The 11,702-nt window shown below is 65.3% G+C and overlaps 2 protein-coding genes across 3 annotated transcripts; both read left to right on the forward strand.

The window, feature by feature from the left end:
• On the forward strand, window positions 1-7,069 carry HNRNPUL1 (heterogeneous nuclear ribonucleoprotein U like 1). Of its 2 annotated transcripts, none has more exons than XM_064440075.1 (15): window positions 1-112; window positions 1,667-1,801; window positions 1,888-2,374; window positions 2,468-2,541; window positions 2,641-2,780; window positions 2,855-2,954; window positions 3,054-3,166; window positions 3,244-3,510; window positions 3,597-3,719; window positions 3,821-3,949; window positions 4,343-4,511; window positions 4,608-4,904; window positions 5,024-5,259; window positions 5,364-5,498; window positions 6,812-7,069. In XM_064440075.1, exons 3-15 carry the CDS (start codon window positions 1,890-1,892, stop codon window positions 6,923-6,925), a joined length of 2,382 nt encoding a protein of 793 aa, XP_064296145.1. In that variant the 5' UTR covers window positions 1-112; window positions 1,667-1,801; window positions 1,888-1,889; the 3' UTR covers window positions 6,926-7,069. The 2 variants fall into 2 exon arrangements, with proteins under 2 accessions (XP_064296145.1, XP_064296144.1); XM_064440074.1 differs by lacking the exon at window positions 1-112 and adding an exon at window positions 179-445.
• Window positions 7,070-7,619: 550 nt separating this feature from the next.
• On the forward strand, window positions 7,620-11,042 carry CCDC97 (coiled-coil domain containing 97). Its single transcript, XM_064440079.1, has 5 exons — window positions 7,620-7,705; window positions 8,566-9,089; window positions 10,342-10,578; window positions 10,661-10,790; window positions 10,894-11,042. Exons 2-5 carry the CDS (start codon window positions 8,612-8,614, stop codon window positions 11,000-11,002), a joined length of 954 nt encoding a protein of 317 aa, XP_064296149.1. The 5' UTR covers window positions 7,620-7,705; window positions 8,566-8,611; the 3' UTR covers window positions 11,003-11,042.
• Window positions 11,043-11,702: the final 660 nt, after the last annotated feature.

Consider the following 11,702-nt stretch of genomic DNA (forward strand, 5'->3'; position numbering starts at 1 on the left):
CCCACCCTCGCCCAGTCAGCGCCCGCTTTGCAAAGCGGGACTGAGCGGGAGCTGGGGGAGAGAGGCGGGGCCGGCGCGGAGGGGCGTGGCGAGCGCGAAGCCCAACGAGGAGGTGCGTTACAGGCGGCGGCGCGGCGGCGGTCCAATGGCGGCGCGCCTTACAGAGCGGCGCGGGCCGGGGAGGGGAGGAGGGCGATGGCGGCCATTTTGAGCCGGGCCCGTCGGTGGCGCCTCGATGGCCGGTCGGCGGCGGCGTTGAGCGGCGGGGCCATGGACGTGCGGCGGCTGCGGGTCAACGAGCTGAAGGAGGAGCTGGGCCGCCGCGGCTTGGACACCCGCGGCCTTAAGGCCGAGCTGGCCGAGCGGCTGCAGGCGGCGCTGGAGGCGGAGGAGGCCCGGCGGGGGCCTGGGGCGACCGGCGGGGACCCGGCCCCTGACGGACACTGTAAGGGCCGCGGGGTGCCCGGGGCCCCGCGGTGAGGGGCGGGGCGGGACGGGTCGGGTCCCCTCCCTGCTGCCCCTCGGGTGGGCTCCGGCGGGGTCCGGGCCCCTGGAGGAGGGGGCGAACCGGACCCCCCTTCCCTGAGGGGACCGGCTGCCTGGGTCCCGCTTCCCTGAGGGGCCCTGAACACCGCCAGGGCCCTCCTTCTTTGAGGGAACCGACTTCCTGGTCCCCGCTTCCCTGACAACCCCAGGGCTCCCTTTCCTTGAGGGAACCGACTCCCCCCTTCTCTGATGGGCCCTGAGCACCCCCAGGCCTCCCGTTCCCTGATGCCGCTCCCCCTTTTCCCTCAGGGGTCCGGTCCCTTCAGTCCCCCCCCGCCCCCTTGCCTGAGGGTCCCTTCATTCCTCAAGCCCCACATTCCTTTAGGGTCATCTCACTCCCCTCATTCTCTGAGGTGGGGGTCTCCCTGCTTCCCCTTCCCTGAGGGTGGGTGTATCACCCCCCAGTTCTCTCAGGGTTCCCCTCTTCTTGCAGGGGCCTGTGTCCCTCCTCTCCCCGGGTTCTGTGTCCCTCCAGGGTCCCCAGCTGCCTCCCCCCCATGCCCCGGGCACCCCTGATAGTGGCTTCGCTTCCCTGAGAGCTGCTGGGGCCAAGCAGGGCGTCCCCGATCGATGCAGGGCTGGGCCACGTCCCAGCATCATCCCCTTCCAGCTCTGATTTGGGGGTGCTCAGTGAGGAGCTGACCCCGGGGGGAGTTCATCTGTCACCCCCAGAGCAGTGCTGGGAGCTCGAGGCGGGGGAATTCGCTGGTGCAGCTGCCGATCAGGGGGTGCAGAGCTGGTGGGGCCCCCGCCCCGCCACACCATCCCGGCGGTGCCCACCCTGGGGATCAGCACTCTGTCATTGCGGTGCCGGCGGCCGTTCCCCGTCGCGCTGCTCTTGCCGGCTGCTTCAAGTGAAAAACCCAACTCTTCTGCCACAGGTGCCCGTCGGGGCGCGGACTCGCTGGCCGCCGTGCCGGGGATCCCCTCGGTGAATTCGGGGAGACCCCACCGAGCGGGACGCCGGATTCCTCATCCCGTGCTGGTTCTGCTCGTCCCCACGGGGCCACTGACACCTGCCGAGTCCCCCTCGCACCCCATCTGTCCTTTCCTCCGAATAAACCCATAACACTTGACTTATTTCCTTTTTTTTTTTTTTCCCCCCCTCCCCGCTTTGAAGATGGCATCGACAACAACAGCCACACGAGTGATTCCCAGGGCTACCAGCCGTACGACCACGGCGGCCTCAAGCCAGACGCCGAGCCCAGCTACGAGAGGAGAGCGTTGGACCAAGAACACCCCGTCCTGCACCAAGGTAGGGGTTGGGGGGCCGCCGGTGGTGCCGCGGCTGTGCCGGCCCGACTCCTGCCGTTTCCACTCCGCTCGCTGTTCCGCCCGCAGAGATGAAGCTGCCAGAAACGAAGCCCGAAGACCCCCCTGCTCCTGCCTACAACGTGCCCCCTCCGAACTACAGCGCTCCCGCTCCCCCCTACAACATCCCTCCGCCCCCCACCTACAACGCACCCCCCGCCGGTTACGGCGCGCCGCCGACCGGCTACACCGCCCCGGCCTACAGCGCGCCGCCGGCCGGCTACAGCGCCCCGGCCCCAGGTTACAGCGCTCCCCCCGCCGCCTACAGCACCCCCCCTGCCTACAGCACGCCTCCGCCCGCCTACAGCACCCCTCCACCCACCTACAGCACCCCCCCTGCCTACAGCGCTCCCCCCGCCGCCTACAGCGCCCCCGTCCCCCCCACCTACAACGCTCCCCCGGGCGGCTACAGCGCGCCGGACCCCTCTCAGTCCCGGCCGCCGCCGCCGCAGCCCCGCAAGCGACCCTACGAGGAACAACGGGGTCGGGGTTACTACGAGCACCGCGAGGACAAGAGGTGAGCGCACCCCAAAACCTGCCCCCCCCTGAAATTCAACATCCCCCCCCTCCCCTCCGATGCGGTGCTGAGCCGTTCCCGTCCCCGCTCCAGGGGCCGCTCGCCGCAGCCGCCCGCCGAGGACGAGGAGGAGGATTTTGACGACACTCTGGTGGCCATCGACACTTGTGAGCGCCCCGAAAGCGGTGTGGGGAGGGGAGGCGCCCCCCCCCCCCCCCCCCCAATTTGGGGATTCTGATGGCTGCTTTCCCCCTCCCCACCTCCAGACAACTGCGACCTGCACTTCAAAGTCGCCCGGGACCGGTACAGCGGTTACCCCCTCACCATCGAGGGCTTCGCCTACCTCTGGTCGGGCGCCCGTGCCACCTACGGCGCGCGGCAGGGCCGCGTCTGCTACGAGATGAAGGTGAGCGACGCCGGGTCCCGCCGCGGCGTCCCAGTGTCGCCGCCGCCGTCCCCAACCCCGTTCTCTCTTCCCAGGTGAACGAGGAGATCTCCGTCAAGCACCTGCCTTCCACCGAGCCGGATCCCCACGTGGTGCGGGTGGGCTGGTCGCTGGATTCCTGCAGCACCCAGCTGGGTAAGGGCGCGGGGCGGTCGGCGGGGTTTTTGGGGTTGGGGGCTGCGGGGGTTTTGGGGGGCCTGAGCGCGGCACAGTCATTCCACACCCGCCCTCCAGGCGAGGAACCCTTCTCCTACGGCTACGGCGGCACCGGCAAGAAGTCGACCAACTGCAAATTCGAAAACTACGGGGAAACCTTTGCCGAAAACGACGTCATCGCCTGCTTGGTGGTGAGTCCTCCCCCGCCGTTCCCACCCCGGCGGCGTGCCCGGCCCCCCCGGGGGTCTCACCGCCGTCCCCGCCGCAGGATTTCGAGTGCGGGGAGGAGGTGGAGATGTCCTTCATGAAGAATGGCAAATGGCTGGGGGTGGCTTACCGGGTGCGGAAGGAGCTGCTGGGCGGCCAGGCCCTCTTCCCCCACGTCCTGGTGAAAAACTGCGCCATCGAGTTCAACTTCGGACAGAGAGAAGACACTTATTTCTCCGTCCCGCCCGGTTTCACCTTCATCCAACACCTGCCCGTGGCCGAACGCGTCCGCGGCACCCTCGGCCCCAAGAGCAAAGCCGAGTGCGAGGTGCGGGGACGCTGGGGTGGGGTGGGGGGACAGACGCCGGCGCGGGGTCCGGCCGCCGTGACGCCGCCACCTCCCCCCCCTCCCAGATCCTGATGATGGTGGGCTTGCCGGCTGCGGGGAAGACGACGTGGGCCGTCAAGCACGCGGCCGCCAACCCCACCAAGAAGTACAACATCCTCGGAACCAACGCCATCATGGATAAAATGAGGGTAAAAAGCGTCGCCCGCGTTTCCCTTCCCGCCGCGGCAGCCGGGCCCGTCTCCGGCGTCACCATCCCCTTCCTCCCCCACCCCCCCGCCCCCCTTTGCAGGTGATGGGTCTCCGGCGCCAACGCAACTACGCGGGACGCTGGGACGTCCTCATCCAACAAGCGACGCAGTGCCTCAACCGCCTCATCCAGATCGCCGCCCGCAAGAAACGCAACTACATCCTTGACCAGGTACGGCCCTCGGCGTCCCCGTTTGCGGGAGGGGAGGGGAGGGGGACACGCGCCCAGCCCAACCCCGCGGGTGACACCTTCCCCGCGCCCCCCAAAACCATCGTCCCCTCTTGCTGTGCGCTCTGGCTTCTCCGTCCCCCCCCTCCCCCCTCCGTTTTCCGCTGGAAATGGTGCGTTTAGAAGACAAAACCTGCCTTTTTTTTTTCCCCCGCCGCCCAAAACGGTGCTTTGCTGCGCAGGACGAAGGAATTACCTAAAACGGGTGTTTCTCTCCCCGCTCGCTCCGGTTTAGGGAGGGAGCGTAAACCTCCGGGTGTTCTCAGGGAAGGGGCTGGGGGGAAAAACCCACCCAAACCCACAATAACGACGATTTTTGCCCGTTCCTGCCGCCAGACCAACGTCTACGGCTCGGCCCAACGCCGAAAAATGCGTCCTTTCGAGGGTTTCCAGCGTAAAGCCATCGTCATCTGTCCCACCGACCAGGACCTGAGGGACCGCACCGTCAAGCGAACCGACGAGGAAGGCAAAGACGTGCCGGATCACGCCGTGCTGGAGATGAAAGGTGGGTCGGGGAGGGTTTTTTTGGGTGGGTTTGGTAGGGATTATTTTAGCCCTTTTTTTTTTTAATTCTTTTGACCCGTTTTTGACGCCGCCGCAGCCAATTTCACGCTGCCGGAGGCGGGCGAGTTCCTGGACGCGGTGTTGTACGTGGAGCTACAGCGGGAAGAGGCGGAGGCGTTGGTCCGGCAGTACAACGAGGAAGGCAGGAACGCCGGACCACCCCCCGAAAAACGTTTCGACGGCGGTAGCGGGCGCCCCCCTTCTTTCCGCGGTCGCGGCGGCGGTTTCCAACGCTTCGACGGGCGCGGGGGAAACACCACGTCGACTGCGAGGGGCGGCTTCCAGAACCGCGGCGGCTTCCGCAGCGGCTGCGGCAACGGTGGTACCGGTACAGGTAAAGACCCCCGTCCCCTCCCCGCTCCCCCACCCCCAAAAAAAACACCCCCCCCCCCCCCCTCTTTTTCCAGTGCCTGCTTCCCCCGACCTCCCACTTTTCCCCCGTTGCCCCCCCAGGATTCAACCGCGGCGGTTACACCCCGAACCGTTGGGGTAACAACAACCGGGGGGACGGTGGCGGCGGCACTGCCACCGCCGCCGCCTCCTCCTCCTCCAACAACCGCGGCGGTTACAACCGTAACGCCCAACCCGCCGGCGGTTACAGCCCGGCCCGCGGCACCACCAGCTACAAGGCGAGCGGTGGTACCCCTCCGGCCGGCGCGGCCCCCCCCAGCTACGGCCAAGGGCAGCAGGTACCCCCTTCCCGCGCCCCCCACCCCCACCCCGACCCTCGGGGTGACCCCCCAGCACCCTCGCAGCGGGCTTTAACCCCCCCCACGCCCCCCACCACGCGCAGGGCGGCTACGGCCAGGGTGGCTACAACCCCCCCGGTTACGGCTACGGCAGCTACGGCGGCTACGGGCAGAGCTATCCCCAGCCCCCCCCCCCCACCGGGCAGAGCTACGGGCAGGGCTACGGGCAGTACCAGCAGGTAGGAGGGGAGACCCCCCCCTGTTTTTTTGGGGGGAAACCCCCCCCCGTTTTTTGGGGGGAAAAACCCCCCCATTATTTGGGGGGAACACCCCTGGTGTGGGGAAGGAGGGGGGGCGCTGAGGGAGGGAAACGCGCTGGTTTTGGGAGGGGGAAGAGGGTGGGGGTGAAGTTTTGGGGTGAAACACCTGGTTTTGGGGGGATGGGGTTTTGGGGTGAAACGCCTGGTTTTGGGGGGATGAGGATGGGGTTTTGGGGTGAAACACCTGTTTCTGAGGGGATGGGGTTTTGGGGTGAAACGCCTGGTTTTGGGAGGATGGAGACGGGGTTTTGGGGTGAGATGCTTGGTTTTGGGGGGATGGAGACAGGCTTTGGGGGTGAAATGCCTATTTTTGGGAGGAAGGGAATGGGGTTTGGGGTGAAACTCCTGTTTCTGGGGGGATGGGGATGGGGTTTGGGGGTGAAATGCCTATTTTGGGGGGGATGGGGATGGGATTTTGCGAGGAAAAGGCCAATTTTGGGAGGATGGGGATGGTATTTTAGGGTGAAACCCCCTTCTTGAGAGGATGGGGATGGGCTTTTGGGGTGAAACCCCCTTCTTGAGAGGATGGGGATGGGCTTTTGGGGTGAAACACCCAATTTTGGGAAAAAGGGGATGCAGTTCTGGGAGGAAACCGCGTTGTGAGGACGGAAGCAAGGTTTTGGGGTGAAACTCTGATTTTTTGGGAGGACATGGATTGGATTTGGTGAGGAAAACGCCAGTTTTGGGAAGAAGGGGATGGGGTTTTGGGGTGAAATGCCTGGTTTTGGCAGGACAAGGATGAGCTTTGGGGATGAAAATGCTAATTTTAGGGAGGAGATGGGATTTCGGGGTAAAACCCCTTCTTGGCAAGATGGAGACTGGGTTTTGGGGTCATAGCGCCTTTTTGGGAGGGCAGGGATGGGATTTTGGGGCAGAAAAGCCTTTCTAGGCAGGGCAGGGATTTTTGGGGCGAAAAAGCCTTTTCGGGGAGGGCAGGGATGGGATTTCGGGGCAAAAGAGCCTTTTTGGGAGGGCAAGGATGGGATTTTGGGGTGAAAAATAGTGTTTTCGTAAGGGCGGGGGTGGGATTTTGAGGTGGAAACACTGATTTTTCAGGGACGTGAGCTTGTAGGAGCAGAAAACCCCATTTTTGGGCGGATGGGGATGGGATTTTGGGCTGTAGCCCCCCCTTTTCTCGGAGACAGGGTTTTGGGGCAACCCCTCTTTTTTGGGAGGGGGGATGTGGGGGTGCTAACCCCCACCCTTCTCCCCCACCCTTCTCCCCCTCCCAGTACGCCCAGCAGTGGAGCCAGTACTACCAGCACCAGGGCCCCTGGCCCCCCTACTACAGCACCTACGACTACAGCGGCTATGGCAGCTCCCAGGGGGGGGCCAGTGCCCAGTGACCCCCCCCGCCCCCTCCCCCCCTCTGTGTGTGTGTGTGTGTCCCCCTCCCCCCCAAAACGTTGCATTTTTGGGTTGGTTTTTTTTTTGTTCTTTTTCTCTCCGTCTGTTAAAAACAAACAAAAAGATTATTTTTAACCTCAAAAGAGACTTGGATGGTCAGACCCCCGCCCTTAAGCCCCCCCTTACCCCCTCTTTGCGTCACCCCCACCCATGCTTTGGGCCATATTCCCCTTTTTAAGCCGTTTTTTCCCCATTTGGGTCTATTTTCCTTGTTTTTAACCCCTTTTGCCCTGTTTCCCCCCATTTTCAACGCCTCCCCCTTGGGCCCTTTTGGCCCCACCCCTCCCCAGCTGGGGAACGGCTGTTTTACAGGAATTTTGCCGGGTTTTTTTCTCCCCCCATTTCATTTGGTCCCAATTTTGGGCTTTTTGGGGGGGGGGTTTGGCCTCTGGTTTTTACTACCCCCCCCCCCCACCCAGGGGGAGGAAGGAGAAAAAAAAAAGATTAAAAAAACAATAAAAAAAGAAAAAAGGAAAATGCCCTCAGCCCGCGGCTGGCCCGCCCCGTCTCGCCTTTCTCAGCCCTGCCATTTTGGGGTGAATCTGGGGCTTTCTGGGTCGTGTGTCCCGTCCCGTCCCCCCCGCCAAGCTTTGACCCCAGTTGCGGGGGGGTGGGGGGGGGGCGGAACCAAAGCGCCCCGGAACTTTCCTCGCGGGGGTGGGTGTGTCGCGTTTCCCGCTCCCGGAAGTGACGCACCGGCGGGACGGAGGCGGTGGCGGGTGAGGCGCGGCGAGCGAGCGGTGTCGCATTTAAACGGGGTCGGGCTGCGCCGCGCTGCGTGTGGGGGGTGGGGGGTCCGAGGGGGTTTGGGGGGGACCCCCCCCGCCCCCGAGGGCTGCGAGGGACACCCCCCCCGGTCTCTGGGCGCTTCGGGGCTCCCCCGGACGCTGCGGGGTTCCCCCGACTTCTCTGAGGGATTTGGGGTCCCCTGAGTGGGCCCTCCCTTTCCCGAGCGATTTGGGGTCCCCTGAGGGGTTTCCCCCCTTTCCCGAGGGATATGGGGGTTCCCCCCTCAGTCCGTAAGGCTGTTGGGGTCCCCTCAGGTGTCCCCCCCCCTTTTAAGGTGTCCCCTAGGGGGTCACCCCCTTTCCTGAGGGAATTTGGGGGGGTTCCCTCTCATCCTGTGAGGCCTTTGAGGTCGCCAGAAATGTTCCCCTCTTCCCTGAGGGATTTAGGGTTCCCCTGGGGGCGGTTTCTCCCCCTTTCCCGATGGATTCGGGGGGGGCCTCGGGGGGGGCCCCCCCTTAGTCCATGAGGCCTTTGGGGTCCCATCTGGTGTCACCCCCCGCCCCTTTTCATGAGGTATTTGGGGTCCCCTAAGGGGTCCCCCTCTTCCCTGAGAGAATTTGGGGGGGTTTCCCCTCATCCTGTGAAACCATTGAGATCCCCTGGATTTGTGTCCCCCCCCTTCCCTGAGGGATTTGGGGTCCCCTGAGAGATTGTCCCCCCCTTCCCCTGTGTTTCCCCAGCCCTTTGGGGTCCCTCCCTCTTCCTTGGGGTCTCCCCGCATCCCTTTGGGGTCCCCTCATCCCCGTGGGGGGAGGGGGGTGCTAACGGTGTCCCCTCATCCCCCCACCAGCAACCGAGGAGCACCCCAAAACTGCAACCCAGCCCACCCCCCACACATGGCGGTGGAGCCGGAGCCCATGATGGGGTGGGACCCCAAAACTGAGGGGGACCCCGGTGTCACCGGCAAGGAGCCGGACCCCGCAGCGGCCAAGGGGGACCCCGTGTCCCCAGACCGGGACCCCCCGTTGGAACAGGACCCCAAAAAGTTGAAGCGGGACCCCGTATCCCCGAAGAGGGACTTTGCCGAGACGTTGGACCCCAAAATGAGGAAGCGGGACCCCAAAACATCAAAACAGGACTCCACATCCCCAAAGTGGGACCCCAAAGTGTCGAAGGGGAACCCCACGTCCCCCACGCCGGACCCCGTGTCCCCGACGCAGGATCCTGTGGTGGAGGGGGACCCCCTTTTCCTCAAGGGTTGGGGGGCTGAGCGCTGGCGCCCCGAAACCGGCCCCTTGGGGCGCCCCCGGCGTCCCCCGGCCCGCACCCGCCTCCGCAACCGCCGTTACGCCGCCCTGCGACAGCTCATCCAAGGTTTGGGGGGTCCCCAAGGGCTTGGGGGGGGGGTCCCTGAGGTCCCCGGGTGGGGGGGGGGGTCCCTGATGCTCCTGGGGGGGGTCCCCTGACATCCTTATGGAATACTCGGGGTTCCGGGGGGGGGGGGGGGGGGGGTTCCCCCCACATCCCTGTAGGATCCCCCCTATCACTATGGGATCCCCCCATCCCTCTGGGATCCCCCCCAAATCCCTCTCACGTCCCAAAAGTACCCCCAGGAGATCCCCCGGGTTCCCGCAGGCTCCGGGGGGGGTGGGGGGGGGCGTCCTTGGGTTGTCTTGGGGATCCCCCCGGTTTTCTGCCGGCTTTGGGGTTCCCCTGGCCGCTCCCTCACGGTCCCTTTGGCTTTGGGGTCCCCCGTTTCCTCTTGGAATTTCACGAGCTCCATTTCCTCCTGGGTTTTGAGCCCCCCCCCGCCGCTTCCTCTTTGGTTTTGGGGTCCCCCATTTTCCCCTTGAGCTTTGGGGTCCCCCCCTCCCATTCCCCATTGGGGTTAGGGTCCCCCATTTCCCCCTGCTGGTTCAGGATCCCCTCATTTTGCCTGTAGATTTTGGGGTTTCCCCCCCCATTTCTTTTTGGGTTTAGAGGCACACACACACCCCCCTTCCCTTTTCAGTTTAGGGGGTCTCCATTTCCCCTTGGGTTTTGGGGTCCCCTATTTTTCACCCCTGGGGGTTCAGTGTCCCCTTATTTCTCTTAGGGTTTAAGGTCCCCCCTTTTCCCCAAAGGTTTTTGGGGTTCCCCCATTTCCTTTTGGGTTTTGAGCCCCCCCTTTGGGTTTGGGGGTCCCCCATTTCCCCTTGGGTTTCAGGTCCCCTCCCCCTTTTCCCCATGGGGTTTGGGGGTCCCCCCCCATGTCCCATTGGGTTTTGGGGCTCCCCCCATTCCTTTTTGCCTTTGGGGTCCCCCATTTCCCCCCTGGGGTTTCAGGGTCCCCTTATTCCCCCCTCCCCGGGTTTTGGGGTCCCCCCCTCCCCCCATGGATTTTTGGGGGTCCCCCATTTCCTTTTGGGTTTGGAGCCTCCCTCCCTCATTCCCCCTTGGATTTTGGGGGGGGGTGTGTGTCCCCATTTCCCCTTGGGCTTTGGGGTCCCCCATTTCCTATTGGGTTTTGAGCCTTCTCCTTTCCCCTTTGTCTGGGGGGGGAGGGGTGGGTACCCCAGTTCCCCAGCAGTTTTAGGGGTTCCCCCACCCCAATTTTGACCCCCCCCATATCTCACCCCTCCCGCAGACGGGGAGTACTTCAGCGAGGAGGAGATGCGGGCGCGGGAGCCTCTGCTTTACCAGCACTACATCGGGCAATACCGGGGGGCCGAACCCCTCCCGGGGGACCCCCCGGTTGCCCCCCAACCTTTGGGGACCCCCCAGGGCCCCCAATCTCTGGCGGGGCTGCTGCTGCGCTCGGTGGAGGAGGCGGCCGTGCAGCAGCGCCTGCGCCGGCAGCGCCTGCAGGACGGCGACAGCGGCGGTCAGTTGGGGTACCCCGGGATTGTGGCGGGGGGGGGGGCTCAGCTTTTGGGGTGGGGGTAACACCTCTCTGCACCCCCTAGATGAGGAGGGGGACGCCTCCCCGGACCCCTGGGTCCCCGACGCGGCCGAGCGGGCGATGCTGCGGGAGGAATTCACCAGCCGCATGTACCAGCGCTTCCTGGACGGGGAGGACGGCGACTTCGACTACAGGTGACACCCCGGGAGGTTTGGGGGGCCCCCCCCAGCCCCCCCCATCCCCCCAAATCCCCCACTAAGCCCCCCCCCAATGTGTTTCCCCCCCTCCCCACCCCAGCCAGGTGGATGAGAACCCCGACCTAGACAACCTGGACATCGTCTCACGGGACGCCGAGGAGCGATATTTCGACGAGGAGGAGCCCAGCGATGCCCCCCAGCTCGAGTAGGGTGCCCCCCCCCCCAAAATAAAGGGGATACCCCTCCCCATTCAGAGGCTGGTGGTGTGGGGAGGCGGGGGGGGGGCACACAGGAGGGTCCCCCAATGCCTGGGTCCCCTCCCTGTCAGGGTGTTTTCCACTGGGGAAAAAAAAGTGGGGGGGGGGTTTGGGGAGGGGGTGTGACCTCACCCCACATTCGTCATTGCTGTGGGGGGGCCATGAGTCACCCCCACAACGGGGGGAGCAGCGGGGCGGGGGGTGTCACCCCACGCTGCCCCCCACCCATCCGGGCTAGGCGCCTGTGGTTTCACATCTCCCCCCACGCATGTGACTGTGGCTCACGGGGACGGGGGGTCCTCAGGCGTCTGGGGGGGGTCCCAAGCATCTGTGGGCGGGGAGGGGGTCCCCAAGCATCTGGGGGAGGTCCCCAGGTGGTTAGGGGGGCTCCCAAGTGTCTGGGGGGGGCGGTGGGGGGAGCCCCCCAGCTCCAACCACAGCCCCACGCCCCGGGCGTGAGTCGCCGGACGCCTCAGTCCACCGGCCACCGCGTCCCCCCCTCGTGTCCCCCCCTCGTGTCCCCCCGCCCCATCTCGCTCGGGGGGGGGTGGGTGTGGGGGGTGGGGGGCCCTGTTTCCTGCCCCCCCCCCCTTCCCCGCCCCCGGAAGGATATTTTTATCCTGTTTTGGGGCCTTTCCGCCCCCGCGGGTCC

Source organism: Phalacrocorax carbo, unplaced genomic scaffold (assembly GCF_963921805.1).
Source record: "Phalacrocorax carbo unplaced genomic scaffold, bPhaCar2.1 SCAFFOLD_32, whole genome shotgun sequence".
Taxonomy (NCBI): domain Eukaryota; kingdom Metazoa; phylum Chordata; class Aves; order Suliformes; family Phalacrocoracidae; genus Phalacrocorax; species Phalacrocorax carbo.